We start from the raw sequence: 23666 nt of genomic DNA on the forward strand, positions 1-23666 counted from the left end.
GGACTGGGGCGTAGGCGGATATGTGAAAAAGTCGGATTTGAGAAAATCTATAGAATATGACATTTACACATCCATAAATAGGTTAGTGAACAAAAACAACATGCAAACTGCTTTAAATACAGGGAAATTATTTGCTTTAAAAGTAAGCAAACGTAATTGAGATTAATTAGGCTACAATACGCAGTGTTGCTATGCAGTTTACTATAAGCCATCTCCACGCAAAGCTTTAAAAAAATAAATAAAAATACAAAACAAACAGTAAATGTACAGTAACCTGCAACTGATGGCTTCTTTCTTAACTCTAGAAGTCCTTGCCTCCCTGGTTCTGCTTTCTTAATACTTCTGTCACGGTACTTTGCACTCTTTCTTGATATTGCCAACAGCCGATAAGAAGCTTGGTTTAAATATTACTTCGGCTATTTTAAACTAATGGCTGGGAAGCTTGCTTTGTTTAATTCAAATGCATTTAAAAGCTACAACAACACGCTGCCTATATCTGCAAATGTGTGCTCCATCAGATAAATACATTGCACATAGAGTAAAACAAAGATTTCTCAACTGGTGTATTGAAACATCACTGCTACATACAGCTGACTGACACACGCACACAGCCCAAAGGGGAACGCACCAAAAGGCTGATTGCTATAAAGCTTTCTTTCTGTTTCCATCACGGACGCTACACTTGCTGTTAATTACTCTCGTAGCCTAATTGTAATATTAATTAATTAATTAATTAAGTTATTTATTTATTTATTTAGCGAGGCGGTTAATTGATCCGGGTGGTTATGTGACGGTCTGATCCAGATTTGTAGTTATATATGCAAATCAAGAGAAAACTGATCCACAATAAAATTGATGACATTAAAACCCAATTAAAAACGAATTCTAGTTTGTCTTAATTTGAAAAGTAATCTTCCTTGCAAATTTTAGCTGTTACCACATTTACATTATTATGTATTTGGAACTGATACAGCCTTAATATTTCTGTATGCTTTAATAAGCTCTGTTTCTTTACTTCAGTGTTAAGTATGCGTTATATGAAAGTTGAAGGACTACCAATATACTAATTTTAAAGCGCTATCTCACAGTTTTCAACTGGCAGTAAACATATTTAATTTCTCCACAGATTCAAGAATTGGAAACTGAAAATACAGAGCTAAAAAAGCAAGTGCAAGATATGCAGGAACAATTAATGCTCACTCAAGTATGCCCGGTAAGTTTTAAAAAAATAAAAAGAACAGAGAAAATGCATTCAAATGAGTTCTACTGGCTTTAGATTTATCAATTATTTGTACATGTGGTAAGCATAAAATATGCTTTCAATGGTTATTCACCGTTTGTGTTATCTTCTTGCTTTACATTTATCGACATTCAGTCATCCAATATTTGATTTCAGAGGTTGATTAAATATTTCATTTGCATTTTGCATTTAACTTTTTGTCTGTTCAAAAATGTAACTTAGCAACAATATTCTCCCCAAATATTGTATTGATTTTATATGAATTATCAAGATTGGAAGTTAAAATAACATGTTAAAATGCACAAACAAAGGTTCAAGAGCTGTAATACAAAGATTTCCCAAATGCATGAAGGAGAAGATATAAATAAATGAGGAGTTAATCATGTCTGCAACCAACAATGAAAAATAAAAAAGATAAATAAAAAAGATGAATCCAACAGTACTCCTACAGTCTGCAAATGAATTATTGGACAAATACAAGAAGCCAACCATGGCAAACCAAGCATAAAGCCTAAATATATTCACTTACAAGCTGATGGCTTCTGTACTATAGTGTACATCAGCAGTGTATTCCACTGTGTTTCTTGCAATATAATCTTTACAGGTGGTCTGAATAGAATGTGTGGAACATCGTTAATGATTTACATTCAACTCCTATTCTTTGACCGCTGATTCAATGTCTGGTGTGTGTATATATATATATATATATATATATATATATATATATATATATATATATATATATATATATATATATATATATATATATATATATATATATAAATAAAACATGTATACATTGTCTTTCAATTGCTATTGATTCAGCTATGGGAGCCTTGTGGCTTTTGACCATTAATCTAATTTACTAGCTGGTGATCGTTCACTTTGTTGCACTGGTTAAAAGCTTGACAAGTCTACACTGGGCCTTGCCACCAGAGTTGTAGCTTGGAAACACTGTAAACGAAAAACAAACCTGTTGGACAAGAATAGCAATTTTTTTTTTAATTGTTAACCACTTCAACTCCAGATGTAAAAATGAAACCCCTTCCCAGGTATCAGATTTTGAAAATAATAATAATAATGTTTTCAAACCTGTATTTGCTATAAAATGTTAACATATGATGAATAAAACACAAATAAATGACCTAAACTGTGTTTTTCATTAACCCTTCACGATAATAACAATAATAATCGGTAAACAGTAATTATCAAATAAAAATTAAAATCAAAACTTGTTCCATTATCAACTTGCTGTGTGCCATTTATTGAAATTCCTCTTCATCATCGGTGAGTTGGTAAGTCAGCATCGCTGTCGCTGGTATCGAAATCCTCCGAACCAACTTCACTCCCATTGCTCATTATAGAAAGACCACGTACGTTGCCATGTTCATCTTTCACTAAAAACTATATAAACTACAACTAAACAAGTAAAACTAATAATAAAACAAAAAATAATTATTTCAAACTATATATAGCTTCCCGCAAAATATATCAGTGTCTTCTAAACGCCCACAGCTAGATTGGAATCGCTACATGACACGCAATTGGATACAAATGTCACCTGACCCTCTCCCGACTTTCATTGCACATTCCACAGTACTAGCACTGCCTTAGAGAATGAAACCTGAAACGCTAGACTGAGAAACCGATCACAGAATAGAATGGGAAACTTGACGTACGCAGGTACGGCATGGTACTGTAAGAGGGTTTTCATTTGACGTACGTGTGTACGTCATGGTGTTGAAGTATGGAAAATAAATATGGAAGTCCATGGCTTAAGTAGAATATAGGATGACACCCACATCTGTATCACAGTGGTTTTAGGTTCTTAAGCAGCAATGTCAATAGTAAGTGAAGAAATAATATTTAATAGCAGTTTGAAAGCTGAATAGAAGTAGTTTTGGTTCTTAAAGCATTACGACATACGTGATTGGAAGACATCCAGGAGGCTGTGTGGTCCAGTGGTTAAAGAAAAGGGCTTGTAACCAGGAGGTCCCCGGTTCAAATCCCTCCTCAGCCACTGACTCGTGTGACAAAGCAGCTGATCCATAGTTCACACACCCTAGTCTCTGTAAGTCGCCTTGGATAAAGGCGTCTGCTAAATAAACAAATAATAATAATAACATCCAGGCCTGGATTTCTAGAGGAGAAGATGGCCTAAGACCACACCTTGTCAAACTCGGGAATCAGAAAAAAAAGGGTTTGGCATTTAGAAAATGAACCAAACAAAAAAACAAACTCAAAGGCAACAAGGTTACGTAAATGAATGTTATGTTATGTTGTGACTGTGATGTTATGTGATGACATGTTAGTGTACAATGTTGCGAGTCTGCTATTGGAAGAAGAACATTAGTAATACTGGTTCTGTGAGTCTAACTTGAAAATTTTGTACATTTTATGGTACAATGCATCTCATATTCCAGAGGTACTGTATGAATTTGTTTTAAAAATCTGCAGATATAGAACACTATATGTGGCTCTCCCATATGACTTGCTATTAAAATCAGTGTGCTATTTGAGTACGTTTTTGGGAGTGTATTTATATTATTTGTTTTATAACTGGATTAGGGTCCTAAAAAAGGGTTGGTCTATTGCTGCAACAAACAAAACCTTTAGATAGCTGTATGATATATCTGAGCAGTTTTGGTCGCTTATATTTTTTTAAAAATTAAAATGTGGGTTTCTGCTTAGAATAGTGCTACAGGCTTAGCTACACAGAAAGCTAGTAAAGTGATATGTTTAAATGCAAGTGAACACATCCATACTTTTAAAAGCATCGTTTGGAGAGGTTAATTGCAATGAGTGACTGGGGTTGAATTTTTGACTAAGCGACAAAGGATGTCAAGTATGTTTGGAGCCATGGCGATGGACACAATTTTTGTTGCTTCAGATATTTTTCTCAAATAAATGTGACGTTTCATTTTTCAAAGATGCCTCCCCCCCACACACACACACATTTTGACAAAAGAAATGCATGCACAGCAGGAAAAAAACGCTTGTATAGCACACACTGTTTAGCTGCGGTTGTACTCTGCGTATACTTTTACTTCATGAGATGTTTGTACGAAACAAAAGTGCATTCCTGAAAACCATTGCCACCCATCCTCCCGGCTACACACTCACCCCCCGGACCTTGGCCCCTGCACTTTTAGAAAGGCAACAGCGCCGGTAAGGAAGAGGTAACTAAGTTGTGGTTGCTTTATTTTGGTTACCAAATAGCATCCTTTTCAACACCAGTTATATTAATTCAGATGTTCATTTTGTTGACGCTAACCATATGGAAAAGTCCCAGGGGAAATAAATAAAACAATAGAGACAAGAGGGCAAAGTTATTATTTTGTAGTTTTCTGGTATTATTGAAGTACTGCTGACAAGAAGAAAACCACTAAACTGAATATAACAGTTGTGGTCATTTCAAACCTATTAAGTTTTATGTTTAAAATGAAAACTACTTTGTGGATATTTTTGTGGATTTAATTTTTCCAAATGCCAAATTTTGAATATGATAATTTTAGGAGACACTATTAATATTTTTCCTATCAATAAATAGAAATCACCGAATACCTGGAATGAATTACTTGTTAAAATGATGTACTTCCTTTTCAGAAATGTGTATACAGTATCTGTTTGTTTGTTTTAACACCTCAGAATTTCCTCTTTCTGTGGTTTCTTCACAGTTGCTGCATATACATTCTGCTAACCAACAACATGTGCTTGAAAGACCTTCGTCTCTCTTCTGGTGTCATAATATGATGTCCGCTTCTTATTTAGAAAATTCCATTACACTTACTCCAATGAGCTCTCCTGAATCCAACTTATCCACTGGGCTACTAACTCCACCTCCCTCTAAAAGCACTCTACTAAAAGCTGTCAATGGATACAGTATTCCGAGGCCTCGTGTAATCCTGCAGTCCAGTAACTCTTGTCTGTGCTATTTGTCTGCCATACGCACAGTTATTATGCACTTGTGTATCCAGCACCCATTTGGCACAAAAACTTTGAAACTGAGGATGTCAGCTTGTGTCATCCAACCTATATTAATAAATTGATGCTGCCACATGCAATGCAAATGGTATAAATGTGTATGTCAGAGTTGGGGTCCGTTCCATTTTTCCAATTGCATTTCCAATCCCAGTTCCCTTTTATAAAATTCCAATTCCTATTCTGTTTTACGGCATAGTCTTTACTGAGGTTTATGCCGTAGGCTTTATCAGGTTACCTGACAAGTACATTAAGTTGTATACCGCATTTGTTTGCTCAACAAAGCCTTTGTTGTAAAATGATTGGAATAGGAATTTGAATTGATTAAAAGGGAATTGGGATTAGAAATGGAATTGGAATTGAAAAAAATGGAATTGACCCCAACTCTGCTGTTTATCTACAATTTTGTATGTGCTTCTTGATAAAGATATACAAATATAAAAATTAAACATAATGGTGGATAATAATTGTGTGGCTTGTTTGTTATCTTGCTCTGCCTGCTTTTGGTTTACTTGCATGTCTATTCATGAGTTTGTGAAGGCATGTGCTTATTGTTTGTTGTGGGCATTTAAAACCTACATGTTTCTTAGTTCAAGTAATCTAATTTTACATCTATGAAACAAATGTCTGATTGCAGGCAGGCAGCGTGACCATTCAGTCTCCATCTACAGACATCTTTGACATGGTTCCATTTTCACCAGCCTCGCCTGTATCACCAGTACCAGCGAGTAATGGTACGCAGCCACCTGCTCTCCCTAGAAGATCTAATGAAACCAGTAAGTTCTGTGGTGCTTACTGTCATTTGGTTATTTACACTAATGATCATACATGATTAACATTCACTTAATGTACCTGTTGAAAAAATGTGCAAGTAAAATAATAATTACTTGTCAGCAGGAAACTGATAAATTATGTTTGACTTTCCTGGAGGTTGGGCACAATTTTATTTTTTCATTTTCACCATGGAGTTGATTTGACCACAAGTGCACCCTGCAGGGCTACATCTGTTTTTTTTACAGCACTGGGAATCATCTGGATAACACCAACCACTTATCCGTAGTTATCCCAAGGACTACATCTTAAGTAGCTGCTTCATGAAATCCAGCTGTGGCGTCTCCCGGCAGGTTATAATGCAAGTTGATCAAATCGATTCTTGAGTGGATCTCATAGTCTCAAAAAAAAAACGAATTGTAAAATAGCTTTAATCACCCTTTTTATTATTTCTGTTGTCTTTTAGAAAAAGATCTTTTTGGCGCTGAACCGTTTGACCCCTTTATCTGTGGGGAAGCAGACTTTCCACCAGACATCCAGTCCAAGCTGGATGAAATGCAGGTGACTACTTGTTTGTCTGTAATATAAACTGTTTCCATTCATATATAAATGCTTGTCTTACCAGCAGCAGACAGAGTCCAAATCTTTAAAGAAATGAAACACATGCTAAGACAGGCCTATTTTTCCTCTATCTACTGTAAGAAAATAGGAAAGACTAACGACCATATTGCATTCCTCTGGTAATATATCTTGTTTTAATAATGTTTTACAAGACACTCGGAGAAGGGTTTTTATTCTACTTACCATTGGTCTACTGAATATGATTATGGTGCTTTCAATGCTGGAAAACAGAATGAGTTTATGAAAGATATTGAGACTGACAGTTTGTCAAAAATCCCATTTCAGCAAGCAATTAATTGCTGTCAGTTCTGCTGGCTATGAAAGTGCCATCCTTCCGTAACAGTCAGAATAGCACACTGAATCAGAACTGTTACCTTAGGCGCCTTTTATTCAGGGCTTGAGAGTATTTTAAATGCCCCAAATACTGTAATAAGTATTTGTTTTGAGACGATGTGGATTTATCATTGAAACAATGTACCCTGTTAATTCTTCATTCAGGTTAAAAGACTTTTCCACTTTTAATTTGCTCTTTGCGTCTGATCATTAAACCCTGCCTGATTGAGTGGGCAGAGGTAAGCAAAGCTAAGGGTACAGCAGCAGTGTCCCGCACATGGGATTGAACCCACGACACTCCGGTCAAGAGTCCAGAGCCCTAACCACCAGTGTTTAGTGATCCAAGCCCCCAACCACTAGTGGTTAGTGATTCAGAAAAACTTACAGGGCTAAATCACTACAGGTTTTACAAATTCACAATAACTGGGTCTTTACAGTATTGTGGGCATTAAAATAATACACCAATAAATGTAAACCCTATCTACATTGTGTAAGAAAATATATAGTTGAACTACCAAATGGAGAGGGATGATGAGCAGCATATACTGTACTGGTACTGGTTGGTTGAATTGCTTTAAGTCTTTTCTGTATTATCCAGGTTTCACCACATCTTGGTTAAAGCTACACTATGTTAATATTTTATGTGAAGTGAGATTCACACTGCCCACAAAGCCATTTTAAGTTGGAGGGCACGGTATAATTAAGTTGTTAAGGGTGATCCAGATGAATTGTGTTGGCACATAAACAAGGCTTTTTGAAATAGTTTATTGGGAATGGAAATGTTTCAAAACATTTTTATATTTGCTTTTACATTGAATACTGTTCAGCCACATTTACAGAGTGTTGCATTTATAGAAGCAGTGTGTGTTTTAAAAAAAAATGGAGTTTTAGGAAACATTTTGCTTCTTGCATCATTCCTACATGCCTGTTTCTAATCATTCTTTCATCTTTTTTTCCTTCTTTGCCTGGCAGCGTCAAAGATGGTTTGTACATTATTTACGTTGGTTAGAACAATTCATTTAGAAAAATATCTAAGCTTTTTCTCATTTATAATGAATATAACTTTTTTTCTTTTCTTCTGGCACTGTTTCAGTGCATGGATGTGTTTTGTTTGTTTGCACGTAATAACCTGCATCTAAAGCATAGATTCTCATCTCATGAATTGTGGTTCAGTAAATGTAAATATTAACCAATAAGTCCCCCTTATATTGACGTCACTTTTACAAGAGAGACCAGTATAAATTCATAAAACACAATCATTTGCACCGCAACAGATTTGTTTGTACATGTCTTTTTGTTCCTTTAGTACAATTACACTGCTACAGTATATTACCTGTGAAATCTTCAGTGTTTAATGATTAAGTATTCAGAGACAATACAGAATTTACCTTGTTAGTCTTATACAAGGCATATCCATTTTTTCTTTCTCCAGCGTTTCATTGTTTGACTTGAGCTTCAAAGCCTTAAATCTTTGTGTCCAATGACACAATTTGCAGCCAGGTAGTTTGTCTCAACAGCCAACCAACTTTGTTGGGGAGGGGGGAGGGGGCCGGCGGGGCACTTTTTGTGTAGTAAAAAACAATCTAAAGTATAGGAAAACGTCAAACTGGTGGAAAAGAATTGCTCGGTCGTCATGTCTCTTGACAATTTATGCTGACCTAATGTGAAGGAAACACCCATTCAGGAGGTAACTGCCCCTAGGGGTTGGAGAACATTATCCTAAAGCCAAAGGCATATAAGACCTGGGAATTTATACTGTACCAATTTCAGTCTTGTCAAGGAATGTTTGCTTTAAACATCATTATTACACACTTTATTAATTTTAAATTATATTATTCTCCCTCTGGTGTACATTGTTTAGAAATGAGAAATTACATACACAAAATACAGGAATACAGAAGACAATTACGTTTACTGTGTCAGCATTTAGGACTTTACTGACCTAGGGGATTTTATTGAACGTACCAGTTAAATATGTATACATTTTTAAAAAATGTATGTGCAAAAACATCTTGTGAAAGGGATTTAAATGGCAAATGTCAAAATATACTGACCACAAATGTTTTTTTTTTTTGTTTTTTTTTTAGCATTTTAGAGCACTGGGGAATAACACTGAATTGCTCCAACACCTAGTCTTGGTTATCCCAGTAAAAATAAGAGGTTGATGGAATCCAGGTGAATCCCCTGGTACTGTAATAACACATAAAAAAATCCACCTGTGGCTTATCTCAGCTGGGTATATGTTGGTCAGATCAACCCCTTAGTCTATGTAAAGTTACAGTTTTTACTATGTGCCATAATAGTTTAAGAGTAACTGTAGCAGGGCTGAGATCTGTGCTGACTCTGCTGGCGTGTTCACAGTGCTGCAGGAAGAGGGCAGCAGTCGTCCAACAACCGCCTGTCAGTCATGGCCGTGACACGGGGAGGTGGGAGAGGGGGTGTGTGGACTTTCCCTCTCTCTGAATGGCTGGGAGGCGGGTCTTGGGGTGATTGTTGGCCCTATAAGATAATGCTCTACTGTTTCCTCAGGTCTGCCAGATCAGACCCTACGGACGGACAGAGCGGGGCTGGAAGAGAGCCACGCGCGACTTAAAAAAAAGAAAAGACAACGCCGAAAGAAAGAATAAGTGTAGCGGGGAAAATAAATGGGCAGACCCCAGAATTGTATAGGGTATTGAGGGAACAGGGTGAGTGTAGGACGGAGTCCCGGGCCATGCGGCTAGCGACGGTTGGGGTTTGTTTTGGCTGCTGAGTGCAGTACCTTTATTTTGTAGCTTTTTGGTATTTGTTTTTGTTTTCTTTTTGCCTTCTGTTTTCATATGATTTATTGCAATGGCGTGTGCGCTATAGGTGAGCACTGAGACACCTTTACCATCGTTGGTAGCAACGGTGTCTCAGTGCCACCTTGTGGCGAGAAATAAATAGTGCACCCAAGGGGTGTTTAGAAACCCAGCTTTCTGTCTCCGGTGTCAGTGATTTCCCCCACCCTTCCACAGTAACAAATACAGAGTTTTTAATGTGTGTGTGGGTGTTTTTGTTTTTAATTGTAGGATTTTAACTTTTGTTACTACAAGCTTCACAGTATGACATTGCCGATTACTGATGCATGATGCATTACTGATTTCTTAGAATCTGGCTTTTTTACTTTAAGGATTGTGCAAAATATATCAGGCTTACGAGTTTGAGTAAAAGCAGACATGTGGAATGTTTACAGCTGTCAGCTGTGACTAATGCTACAATGTCTATGATTCTTTAGCATGCATTACCACAGAGGGGTCATTTTAAAGTTTGCCCATGTTCTGCAAGTATACAAGAAATGTTTATGATACACCAAGACATTTTCTAGTAGACTTATTTCAATGAAGTTATAGTTTAAGAAAGGACTGAAAGGCCAAGTGTAATAAATTTACTGGAATACAATCAGGGCATAGGCAATTGGGAAAAAAAACACTGTATACAAGCTCAGAATATTACCACATGGAAGATGCTATGAATACATGATGGAGAATACCCGCAAATGAAGCGACCAGACAATCTGGAAAGCCGGTGTCACAGGATATGCTAAGGTCTGATGAGAGGCCAGAAGAAAGTAAATCTTCTGATTGAAAAGAAATAAAGTTTTGATACATGAGAGTTAAAGTTATGAGGCAAGAAGCAGCATGCGATAAAATATTACTGTAGCTGAAATGAACAGTGTTTTACATGTTGTGTATTCGCATCTTAAACATCCGTACAAATTAAACACATGCTACAGCCCATAATTCTATTTGATTCCTGAGGTATACAGTATGCCCCCCTCGCCATTCATTTATTTTTTAAATTTTTTTAATAATTTAGTCGTTGCCAATTATTTTTTATTGTTTTCTCCCCAATTTGACATGGCCAATTATTTTTAGGCTCAGCTCACCGCTACCACCCCTGCGCTGACTCGGGAGGGCGAAACGAACACACGCTGTCCTCCGAAGCGTGTGCCGTCAGCCGACCGCTTTTTTTCACACTGCAGACTCACCATGCAGCCACCCAAGAGCTACAGCGTCGGAGGACAACACAGCTCTCGGGCAGCTTACAGGCAAGCCCGCAGGCGCCCGGCCTAGACTACAGGGGTCGCTGGTGTACGGTGAGCCGAGGACACTCTGGCTGACCTAACCCTCCCTCCACCCAGGCGGCGCACGGCCAATTGAGCGCCGCCCCCTAGAAGCTCCTGTCCTCGGACGGCAAAGGAATAGCCTGGACTCGAACTTGCGACGTCCAGACTATAGGGCACATCCTGCACTCCACGTGGAGCGCCTTTACTGGATGCGCCACTCTGGAGCCCCTCGCCATTCATTTATTGTAACAGTAATACATGACAATTGTTAAATGCTCACAGGTTTCCCCACCCTGAGAGAACCATTTATTGTTTCAACCTACAGAGCAACGTTTTGGCTCAAAACTCTTTCCCCTGGCAGCATCATTAAAACATTTGGCAGTTGTGCAGATTGAGAAATTAACCAGGTGTTTTTTTTTTAAAATTTATGTTAACTTATTTCTTCCTTGTTTTGCAGGAGGGGTTCAAAATGGGACTAACACTAGAAGGCACTGTGTTTTCTCTTGACCCCCTAGACAGTCGCTGCTGATGCCAAGTAGACATTTTTGTTATATTCATCTTTCAAAATGTTTTATTTTTTTGTAAGTGCCAAATTTGATCTAGAGTTTAGATGCAAGGATGTGCATCTTTAAATAAAATAATCTGTGTCAAACACTACACCTTCAAATGTGTACTGTAACAGTATCTCACAAAATGTTTTATTGTAATCACTGCTTTCAAGGATTGAGCAAGCTGTACATTTGTTGCTCACAGTATAGGTCATCTCTGTAATTAATTTAATAGGGAGGATATGCTGGTTTCTTACTCAGACTGTACAGTCATTGTGAGTATTGTTCCACCATAAACAGGACTAGTCTGACCAAACTCCGCTTTAATTATGTATAGTACATGCCTTATGATAACAAAAGGAACTTGGCAGTCAACAGGTTACTTTACTTACTTTACCTGTACTATCTTTCTGTTGCCATATGTTCAGCTTGCTCCTAATCATCATATTTACAAAACCTTAAGGATTTTTTTTTTTAAGGAATGTTTTTTTTTTGGGGGGGGGGGGGGGGGGTGATTTTTTGAGTTTATTTACATTCTCCTAGATTAAATGGTAGTATGAATGATGAGAATAAACTTCAAATTGTTTTGCAGTGAATTGCAAACTCAATTAGATTAATCATAAAATAATCTTTAAATCTTTTGTTTCTGTAAGGATGTAGGTTGGTTTGATTGTATGTTGGCGGGGGGCTGGGGGGGCGTTGTATTACTGAAGGTTTTCCACATTAAGGTTTTGATGAACTGTAAATGTCTGTTTGCTTTTTTACTTTTCATATTACATTTGGTCTGAGTACCTTCTCACACCATCTGGTGTGAGAAATATCTTATGCATACAAAAAGTGCGCTCATCCTTTTGTAGAATATTGTGCCAAAGTCAGAACAAGAATCCTTAATTGTCATCACTCCATAGTATAGTTTGGTATATACTGCTGTATAAAAAGCAGTTTTCAATTTTATTTTCAAATAGCATTTTTCGAACTTGTCAACTGCTCAATATCCAAAAGAAAAAAGAAAAAAAAAGTACTTTCAAATAATTTAAAAAAAACAGTTGTCACTGCAACCCATAGTGGTACCCTAAAGAAAACCAGATCAGGTTTTATATGACTATACACTTTGACTTGGGTACTGATCATGTTTAATTCTAAACTCATTCTTTGGCCTTGCATGAACTGGAATTCAGTTTAATATTTGTGCATTTACAGTAAAGACTTGGTGCACTAATTTGTATTTCTTTAATACCACCATTGTTAACTAGGCATTATTTTAGGAATTCTGACTGGATTGAGGTAATCTGAATGTTTCTGTCTAAAGTAATGATAATTTCTGCCTATAAAAGCAAAATTGATATATGATGGCAGTATCAGACCATATGTTAATGGAAAAGAGGAACTGAATAGTGCACTTGGATAAAACTACACTAATCTGGACCTTAGACCCAGACTCAAATACAAGGTTTGTGCTGACCACAGTCAAGTTCTTAAGAATCCCAAATAGTATGTGACCTCTAATATTGCCACCAGAAAGCTTAGTTAAATGCTCAATAGAAACCGGAGGCAATTACAACATTTTAGCATCTGTTATTGAATGTACCTTATGTTACCAGTATGTATTTTTAACACTGAATTGGCACAAATCCAGGCTTTATTCACATCACGAAAATTAATTGGCAAAACTATTAGTTGACCAGGCCAGAAATGCTTATAAAATAGATTTACTAAAACCCAGTTAAATAACAATTGTTAAAGTAATCCAAACATGATGTTTCTTGATGGACATGCAGTTAAAATAAATGAAATAAAAAAAACAACATTGACTATTCAGTTTTTACCATTATAATTCTGTTCAACATCTGAACATACAGTACAACGTGTCAATTTGTCTTAAAGGGTTTGTGCACTTGTAGTCAAATGCTTGTATGCTTTTGTAGTATTAATGTTTTTAAGCATATATGTAAGTTCAGTATTACAGTCTTCCGTTATTGTATTTTACAAAACACGCTTACTTTAATATAATTTACAAATTATCACAGTTTATGTAGAACTGTGTATGTAGTTAAAAAAAAAACAAATCATAGTTATCCACAATTTGTTTTATCTTTTATAACAAAGGCTGTTTTAGTGGCCAAAAAGAAGTTGATTTTCTAAAAAGAAGCTCTGTATTTTTTATTGTATTTTGCAAATTCATTCAAATTGAAAGGAACAATCTGATCACAAATGAACTCACCGATGTGCTGAAATTAAGTATGGTTAACTGCACAGTTTTCTTAAAACATTAAACGTTACCAATTATTTTTATATGTCAATGGATTTGTGAATTGTAATGCTATTGCTATGAACAGAACACACACTTTGAAAAGTTGATGTAAGTCCATGTGAGCTCCAGAGTGGCAAGCACACAGTTCAATATATGTATTCCTTTGTAATAATCTGAAGTGTGTGAATTACATTTTGCCTATATTAAATCATTTTGTGAAAAAAAATGCAATGGCTTGAAAATGTTCTTTTTTTTAGTATGCAATGTCTGGGTGAGTACATAGACATTTCTGGTATTTAGGGGTCAATTTGATTAACCTATGCTCCGTCTGGTAAGCAACAACAGCATCGTACAACACTTGGGGATCCCTGGATTTCCTCAACCTCTTATCTATGGTTCCCTTTCAAGTACGAAATGTTACCATTCCCAAATGAGCATTTACCTCCTAAAGACACAAAACCTGAATAAGATATAACAAAGCTGCTCAGCCAACCCTGTGATGCAGTCATGCCCGCCCCCGAGGGTACAAAATACTGTGCGGACAGATCTCAGCGCCATTTTTTATTCCCTATTTGTTACTTATTCTGCTATAAACAATCAGTAATGGTTACATTTCTATTTCAGGGTTATGATAATAACCTAATGTTATCCTAATTTACCCCTAAACATTGATGGAATCCAGGGGGACACTACAGTGCTGTAAAATGGTGTGTGTGTATATATATATATATATATATATATATATATATATACTGATTCACAAAAGAAATGGAACACACTCAGGTCTAATGGATTTAATCAAATATTTTAAACATAGATATCAAACAAAATCACAGAAAATGTGAACAAAAATATCAAAGAATCATGATACGTTTTCAGTATGAAACGTGACACATTGTCAAAACGAAAATATTACAAAGTTATTATTGGGTATGACCTCCCTGAGCATTAACACAATCCTGGCAGCGTTGACGCATAGACCCGATCAGACTCTGGATAGACTGCTGTGGGATGTTCCGCCACTTTTCCTGTGCAGCCAGCTGGTGAAGGTTGGCTGGTCACGGTTGTCTCCAGTGGATGGCACTGGCAATTTGGTCCCACAGATGTTCTATTGGACTCAGGTCAGGAGAAAAAGCTGACCATGGCAAGACCTCAACATTGTTTTCTTGAAGTCGTGCAATTGTAATCCTAGCACTCTGTGGTCTTGCATTGTCCTGCTGGAAAATCGACACTTCTGGATTGGCTTGCAGGAAAGGAAAAACTGTTGCTTTAAGAACTTTGTCAATGTATCGCTGAGCAGTAAGGTTGCCCTCAATCTGCACCAAAGGTGTTCTTGTGTTAAAGGAGATTCCTCCTGACATCACACTTCCACTGCTCCACCGGTTGGCTTGAACAACACAACAGTCAGCATAACACTCACTACGACGCCTCCACACACGTTGTCTTCCGTCAGGTCTGTCAAGGGCAAAACGGCATTCATCGATGAATAAAACACTCCACCACTCTCTGCCGCCACATCAGGTGTTCTCTGGCCTACAGAAGAGGGCAATTTTGTCTCTCAGCTGTCAACATGTCACCCCTGAATGGTCTCTGAGCATGCAAATCATTTTTATGCAGACGGCGAGCTACAGTCATTCTGCTGATGCGCGGGTTATTTCTTCCTGGAATTTCTCGTGCTGTAGCCACAGCAGTCTGAAAACGATTAAGCAGATGGATCAGTCGGATGTGACGGCCCTGGGCTGGTGTGGTGACCCTCTGCATTCCATGACGTGGCCTGTCCCTTACAGAGCCGGTTTCCTGGTTTCTCTGGACTAGTCTGCTGATTGCTGAAGCAGAATATCTCATTCTCCGGGCAACTGCTCTCACAGACAGGCCGCCTTCAAATCAGGCCGATAGCAACCAGGCGATCTTCATTACTCAAGCGGGGCATGGTCCTATCTTTAGCTGTTCTTGCATTAACTAAAATCATGTCTTTTTGAATAGCTATTTGTACAGATTCTTAATCAACTCATTTTGGCAATTTTAACTCAACTCAAATACCAAACACTGACAAACACTGAGCACCTGGCGTTTTTATGAAATCACATGACTTGAGCGCAGCATTTTGTTATCCCAAGGAACAGTACTACTCAAACAATCAACAAACTTATATACTCACTATTTAAAATGCAAATAACATTATGTATGTGCCCAATGAGCTATTGATGTAAAAATTTAGAAACTGTTGTGTTTTCATTGTGCATCATATATATATATACACACATATACATACAGTGCCTTGCAAAAGTATTCAGACCCCTGACCAATTCTCTCATATTACTGAATTACAAATGGTACATTGAAATTTTGTTCTGTTTGATATTTTATTTTAAAACACTGAAACTCAAAATCAATTATTGTAAGGTGACATTGGTTTTATGTTGGGAAATATTTAAGAAAAATAAAAAACTGAAATATCTTGCTTGCATAAGTATTCAACCCCTGTGCTGTGGAAGCCCCCAATTTACACTGATGAAAGACATTGCCCTAACGAGGACACAATTACCTTACCATTGGCCTCCACCTGTGAACCATTAAAGTTGCTGTCACATTTTCTGGATAAAAACCCCACTGTTGAAGGATCATTGGTCAGGCTGTGAATCTGAAGGAAAATGAAGACCAAAGAGCATTCTACAGAAGTTGGAGATAAAGTAATACAAATGCATAGATTAAGGAAAGGGTACAAAATAATCCATAGTAACAAGTGTTTGGATATCCCAGTGAGCACAGTTGGATCAATAATCAGGAAGTGGAAGCTGCATCACACCACCCAGGCACTGCCAAGAAAAGGCCGTCCCTCAAAACCCAGCGCTCAAACAAGAAGGAGACTTGTGAGAGAAACCACAGAGAGGCCAACAATCACTTTGAAGGAGCTACAGAGTTCAGTGGCTGGGAGTGGAGTAATGGTGCACCAGTCAACCATATCAAGAGCTTTGCATAACACTGGCCTGTATGGGAGGGTGGCAAGAAAGAAGCTGTTACTCAAAAAGTACCATCTGAAAGCACGTCTGGAGTTTGACAGAAAGCATGAGAGTGTCCCAGCTGCGATATGGGAAAAGGTTTTGAGGTCAGATGAGACCAAGATAGAGCTTTTGGCCAAAACTCAAAAGCGCTATGTGTGGCGCAAACCTAACGCTGCCCATGCCTCAAGACACACCATCCCTACAGTGAAGTATGGTGGTGGCAGCATCATGCTGTGGGGATGCTTCTCATCAGCAGAGACTGGGCATCTTGTTAAAATTGAAGGAAGAATGGATGGAGCAAAATACAGGGAAATACTGCAAGAGAACCTGCTTCAGTCTGCTAAAAAACTGAAGCTTTGGAGGAAATTCACCTTTCAGCAAGACAATGATCCCAAGCACAAGGCCAAAGCAACATTGGAGTGGCTCAAGAACAAAAAGGTGAATGTCCTACAGTGGCCCAGTCAAAGTCCTGATCTCAATCCCATTGAGAATCTGTGGCACTATTTGAAAACTGCGGTCCACAAGCGTCGTCCAACCAACCTGAACAACCTGGAGCAAATCTGCCAAGAAGAATGGGCCAAAATCACTACGACACTGTGTGCAAAGCTGGTACATACTTACCCCAAAAGACTTAAAGCTGTTATTGCAGCGAAATACACACACACACAGTTGTAGTCAAAAGTTTACATACCGCAATGGAAATGTATAAATGTGTACAGTATACATAGTAGTGTTGTTCAACATAGTGCTATTTTTTTTAACACTTTTTTATTTTCCATTTCAATACAGTTGCAGGCCCTAGTCGAAACAATGTAATTACTGTACATACTGTTTTCTTTTTACTTGACTTATTTGCTCTGTGTCTTAAATACGTAAGGGCCATTTATTTTTGGCGTTTATTTTGAGGAATTCAAAAAAATACCATAATAAATCACTCTCATGTATTAATTTTTTCCCCATTGAAACAACAGCTGAAACACAGCTGTTGGTTTGGGTGGGAGGAAAAATGAAGACTAGATTTCAGTAATATCTAACATTGATGATATCTGTATCAAAGTGCATTCAGTATTCTCATAAAACCAATTAAAATATAATGCTGATTAAAATGACATGATCAAAACTGAAAACATTTCTCTTTCAGAGGAGACCTTCCAACATTTAAATCTAAGTCTAAATCTTGTTTAAAGTTACAGATTGCAGCTACAAAGTTACAACGTTTGTCACCCATTAGTAAACGTGTTATTATTGTGAATAACTTGTTATTGATGTTGTATTTCTTAGTACTTTGTTTATAGTTAAACTTGTTCAGACTGTAAAGGCTGTGTATGTCTATAGATAAGTGTCAACCAAGCACTACCATATTGTCAGAGTATAACACACACCATTGTATATATTTTAGGAGCATGTATGTGTGTTATGTAAATTTGCTCATAATGCATGAACTGTGCAATATATTAGTTATAGTATTTGCCATTGTATTTTGTTAGGGTAGCATACAACATGTCCATGGTACATATGTCTGTGCATTATACACAGGATGCACATTATATTTAGAATATTATCGTAGATAGGTATTTTGCACTGTAGCACCAATTTCTCAGCAATTGTGTATATGTTACTGAATCTGATTTGATACGAATTCAAAAGTACTAACAAACTAATACCTTGGCAACACTTCAAATCAAGCATGAGCCGGTCCACTTGAAATGAAACAACCGTGGCAACCATTTCAAATTTAGCATAAATCTACACATATTTACTAGTGTCAACATCTATCAACCCTTACATTAAACTTAATGTAGTGTGGATACAAATTTAATTTCTCAGCATGAAACAGAAATGGGAAAGTGTCAAAAAGCCAGGGTCAAGGAAGAAAAAATAAGATTTACAACACTTACATAGCACTGTCTAGAGTACTGACTTTGCAGAAAGAAAAATTGCTACAGTATGTTTTGCCAAATATGTTAATCCAAACTGAAATAATTCCTAATGCAGTAATCTAACAATTCTAAAATATAAAGACCACTTTTCTGCTACACGTGTAGCAAAACTAAACAAAACCTGTATACCTAACAAAAAACAGCAACAGTGCACACCACCTATTATATTTGCATTTGCAATCATAGCATGTCAAAAATAAAAACCTGCTGTAATGAAAGGTATTATTCCGACCATATGAAGTGAAATCAAAGAAAATAAATTCAGATTTGATGTAGAACATCCAAGCATTATCCAGCCTGGTGGACCTAAATAAAATGTGTTGAAAATGAATGCATTTTGGAAGCAAGCAGTCTGTTGAGTGCACTTATTATTCAGTGGTGTGCAGTAAAATCTACAAATGTAGAGGGAATTTAAATTCATTCCAGAACAAAAAAGTGGGAAGCATGGAAACTTGAATGAGATTGCACTCAGCCTTATTCAAGTGCCACTTGTTTAATTGGCTAGAATATGAATAAAGATGCAAAAGTATACTGGATGAGAATAAAGCATAAAACTGAGAGTTTTGTACCATAATAGAGTGTTTTGTTTGGAGAGGCAGATTTGCCTATACTGGCTACAGTTCAGTGTGCTTAAAGTACATAGAGTAACTTTATTTTTTACAGTCTACAGAGAAATATTAGTTGTAAAAGCAAACCTGGTTTTAAAAGAAACCTGGCACTTGTCTACTGTTGATAATGTACTTAATACTGGGTAGAAAGATTGGGTGCATTCTCACAAGGGCCAGTGCTATGGGCTTGCTCCTCCCTGCTGGAATGTAATCATTTATAGTAGGCTTGTTAAACCTTAGCGAACAACAAAAGACTAATAACACCATGTTGGGAGGATTGCTTCTCATATCCTTAACTCTTTGATCATCCTAATCCCTTCATGTTTAATAAGTATACCACAGTACTGGACAAGAACTGAACACCACTTTAAAGGTGAGGTTTATTATCATATAATTAGGCTTGCTACTTTTCGATTTTAATCGGTAAAGCTTGTTAAACATCGAATTCCCCAAAAATATGAGTTTGACTAAAATAAATTTATATAGGATCAACGTCTGTAAAACCACTCGCTATTTTATTCTTACCAAAAATAATAATTTAGAAATGATCTCTAGTCTGTGTAGTTTTTATACTTGCTGTCTGTCCCATCTCTTCCGCTCTGAATGGCTAGGGGTGGTCAACTCAGTGGTCCATTAATAGGCTAGTGTAGTTTCACAGTCAGTCATTTCATCCTGTTCTGACAGAGCTTGTTGTATGCTATAAAAGTCTGTGTACATGTAATACATTTTATTAATATTAAACAAAAATATAAAAATTGAATAGTAGCAAGCCTACATATAATAATGTACAACATACTGTTCAATACATGTAGACAATTGACCACAGCAACAGTAACATGCATAAGTCCAAGGTCAGTTATACACCACTAACGCAAAGAATTGTATGCTATTATAAACAAACAAAACATATTGTGTGCAGTATGATGACTTTTTAATTTTAATTGGTTAATTTAATTCTAAAGTCATGTTAGATTTAGAGGGCATTTACCATGGGATGATGCTATTAGAAACTGGTAAATGGTGGCCTTACTTTTATTTTAAACATATACATCTGTAATTTGCAGGTTTATTTACCATTTTTAATGTTTTGCTTTCTGTCCATTTTGTTTTTTTAAAGCAAGATGTTCTATCAGAAGGTGCCATCTTCCACCACTGCGTGTTGGCGCCTTGCAATGTAGCTACGTGATTGGTGCATGAAAATCACGAGGTTCCTTTTTTTTCATTTGGAATGACAAAAATCATGTTAGTGTTGTACATAAAGAAGTGTCAGTATTTTTGCAACTTTCTAACATTGTCATGACTACTTTGAATGAGTATTTTGTGTACTGTATTTTGAGAAGTGTTTTTATATTGCTTCTCAACAACCAATCTAAATCTACCCAAAAAGGGTTTGGAGAGCCACCAGTTCTGCGCTGACGTCACGGTGAGGTAGGAAAGACCACACCGGCCTTGTTTCTTGGAATTGACTGTTACAGGATGTCTTAAAAGGTGACCTGCAGACAAGTAATATGTGATGGCCTTAAAAAGTAGTGGGGGTTCAGAAAAATATAGCATTAAATGCCCCCACATGCTGCTACAACTGTTCAAATAACATACCTGTAATTATTGTTTTCATTATTAACATCCTGACAACTTTCTACACTTAAGTTTAAAGTCTGTTTCAAGGCTCTTTTCAAAATGGCCACTCTAGTGCACTGGTAGTGTAAGGATTATTGCCCACATTGTCAAACAATTAACACACAGCACTAATGACCAGTGAAGTGGAACAGAAAAGCCAGAGCACTTGATATGTTGGATTTTGTTTGTAATCGCTCTTCCTGCAGTGAAGAAGAGGACATCTCAAAAGCCCAGTGCACTAGAGCAGCCATTTTGAAAACACTTTAAGCAGATATTTTCATTATTCATTTGAGAAACATTTTGGTGGTTTGGGAAAAAAGGAAGTAACCTGTTCACTTTTGAGGAAATGGGTATTAGAGCAATTCGGATTGCTATGATTAGGGTGACCAGTGGCCGACTTTATCACAAAGCCCAGCATGTATTGGGTTTTTCTTACAATTAATTATTCAATCCAGAGTTTTACTCATCAGATTACAAGGATCCAATATCATATATTTGGCTACAAGAATACAAATAACAATGAATACAGGAGGTTCACAGCAAGAGTGAGGCCAATATTTTCTTATCTAACTAATCATACACATAATTAATCAAAGCTTTTGTATATATTTCTGGACTTAAGAGTTGAATTTAAGTTTTACTAGTATAAACAATGCATTGAAAAGGGACATTTAGTTAGGATATGGGATCCAGATGCTATGTCTGGACTGTTTGTTAAATTGCTAGTAAATGTAGGTCATGCTATCTCCCTTTCTAAAATCATATCCTTAATTTGGTTGATAATGCTGGTGTATAGTCATTGGTACACGGGATATAAACGGGTCTGTGTTTCACGTGTGAGTTAAAATTGTATATTTGTATTTAGGCATGGGGATGGCACATCACATCACGTGCAAGTAAAAAGTAATAATATGTGAGCACGGGGTTGCACGTAATGAATTCACGTGCTGGGATTCAAGTGAATAATTAATTAGTAATTGAATCCCAGCACAACAGTATATATAGAGACACGTAGCTCTCACTCAGGGTTGGATGTTCGAGAGTGGAGAACGGGAGAGAGAAAGAAGGAGAAAGAAAAACGTAAACGTAAAGTGTTTGTTCTCACCGTGTTTGTTTGTCTCCGTGCACCGTTTGTTAAGTGTTAGTTCATTTTGTTCGTCTATTTATTTTGGCCTCAAGTGCCGTGTCATGTTTTTGTGTTTAAAACCTTTTATTTTCTGTTCTGTTTATTAAATGCTGAGCGAAAGCATTCGCTCAGCTCCACCAAACTCCAAGTCTCTGTCTGTTTATTTCCTGCTTCTGGTCTGACGCCACCCACTCCGGCCGTCTTTGTGACATGCCTATTTACCTATTTACCAACGCAATTGCTTCAGAATACACAAGTCTTTCAGGTTCCTAAAATGTCAAATGACTAACTCACTATATTATGGCTCTCTGTAATTTACTTTGAGAAATCAAAGAGAAAATAAAACAGTCGCACCATTCCTGATTTTTAAACCACATAAATAAAAGGAACCACAAAAATAAACAGGTCACAAAAGGAACCACAACAATAAAACAATTGGGTATTTATATTTTAATCTTGTACTAAAACAAACAGGATTGTATGTTTAGTGAAGATTGTCTTATCAACATCATATAGATAGATATACACTGCTGTGTAAAAGTCTTAGACATGTTGCATTTTTCTACTCTGATGGATAATGAGCATCAACAATTTACTCAAAGCATCCATTAGTGTTTTCTACTATTATACAACCTTGACTTACATAAAGCTGAAAAAACATGAGTGAAATAGCTCACATCACTCGATTTTCAAGGTGTGGTATCCAAAGCATAATCAACAAGTACAGAGAAACATCATCTGTAATTGACAAACCCAGGACTGGAAGACCCAAAAAGCTGTCTCTACAAGGATGAGCAGTACTTGAAGATAATATCCTTAAGGAATAGAAAAAAGACAAGCCAGCAGTCCATCTGAAAAAAATAAAATAAGTGCATGTCACAGATGGCTTGAGTGGTGTGTGTGGGTGGTGATGTCAGGTGCAGTAAGCAGCAGTAAAACACAGATACAGGGTGAAACTGAGGTGCTATGGCTGAAAACAGCACACAGCACTTGAGGCCAAAATAGACAAACAAAATGGACTAACACTAAAGAAACAGCGAGTAAAAAACAAACCAGTATTGTACTAGTCCTTCGAGCACGAAATTGCAATTGTTATTAATTATTTTTTTAAATTTACTTCTCTCTCCCATTCTCTACTCACCGAACACCAAACCCCGAATGAGTGCTTTGTGTCTCTATATATACAGTTGTGCCGGGATTCAATTATTAATTAATTATTCACTTGAATCCCAGCACGTAAACTAATTTGTGCAATCCCTGTGCTCACATACTATTACATACTTTATCTGCACGTGAAGTGATTGTGCAATCCCTGTGCCTAAATACAACTATATATTTTAAATCAATTGTGCTACACAGACCCATTTATATCCCGTGCACCAATACATATACACCAACATGTGTATGTATGCCGCTTATTAGCAAACTCTCGGTTCCCAGCAAAAAGTTATTAACCAAACATTGCTATTAAGTGAAAAGCCACACTCAAGTGTATGCACTGTAAAACAAGAACATTTCGCAAGCAAGAAATGTTTGCTAAT

The 23666-nt window shown here is 36.9% G+C and overlaps 1 protein-coding gene across 8 annotated transcripts in view; it reads left to right on the forward strand.

Moving 5' to 3' along the window:
• gulp1a (GULP PTB domain containing engulfment adaptor 1a) overlaps window positions 1-12077 on the forward strand; it is a 125835-nt gene extending 113758 nt beyond the window's left edge. For 5 of the 8 annotated variants that reach the window (XM_034003085.3, XM_059032186.1, XM_034003050.3 and 2 more), the window contains 5 exons: window positions 1127-1213; window positions 4918-5139; window positions 5859-5997; window positions 6459-6553; window positions 11491-12077. In XM_034003085.3, the coding sequence (XP_033858976.3) occupies window positions 1127-1213; window positions 4918-5139; window positions 5859-5997; window positions 6459-6553; window positions 11491-11562 (615 nt within the window). In that variant the 3' untranslated portion in view covers window positions 11563-12077. Of the gene's footprint in view, window positions 1-1126; window positions 1214-4917; window positions 5140-5858; window positions 5998-6458; window positions 6554-7918; window positions 7930-11490 lie in introns of all 8 variants that reach the window. The other 3 variants (XM_059032187.1, XM_059032189.1, XM_059032188.1) reach the window with 3 other exon arrangements.
• The last annotated feature ends 11589 nt before the right edge of the window (window positions 12078-23666 follow it).

Source organism: Acipenser ruthenus, chromosome 10 (assembly GCF_902713425.1).
Source record: "Acipenser ruthenus chromosome 10, fAciRut3.2 maternal haplotype, whole genome shotgun sequence".
Taxonomy (NCBI): domain Eukaryota; kingdom Metazoa; phylum Chordata; class Actinopteri; order Acipenseriformes; family Acipenseridae; genus Acipenser; species Acipenser ruthenus.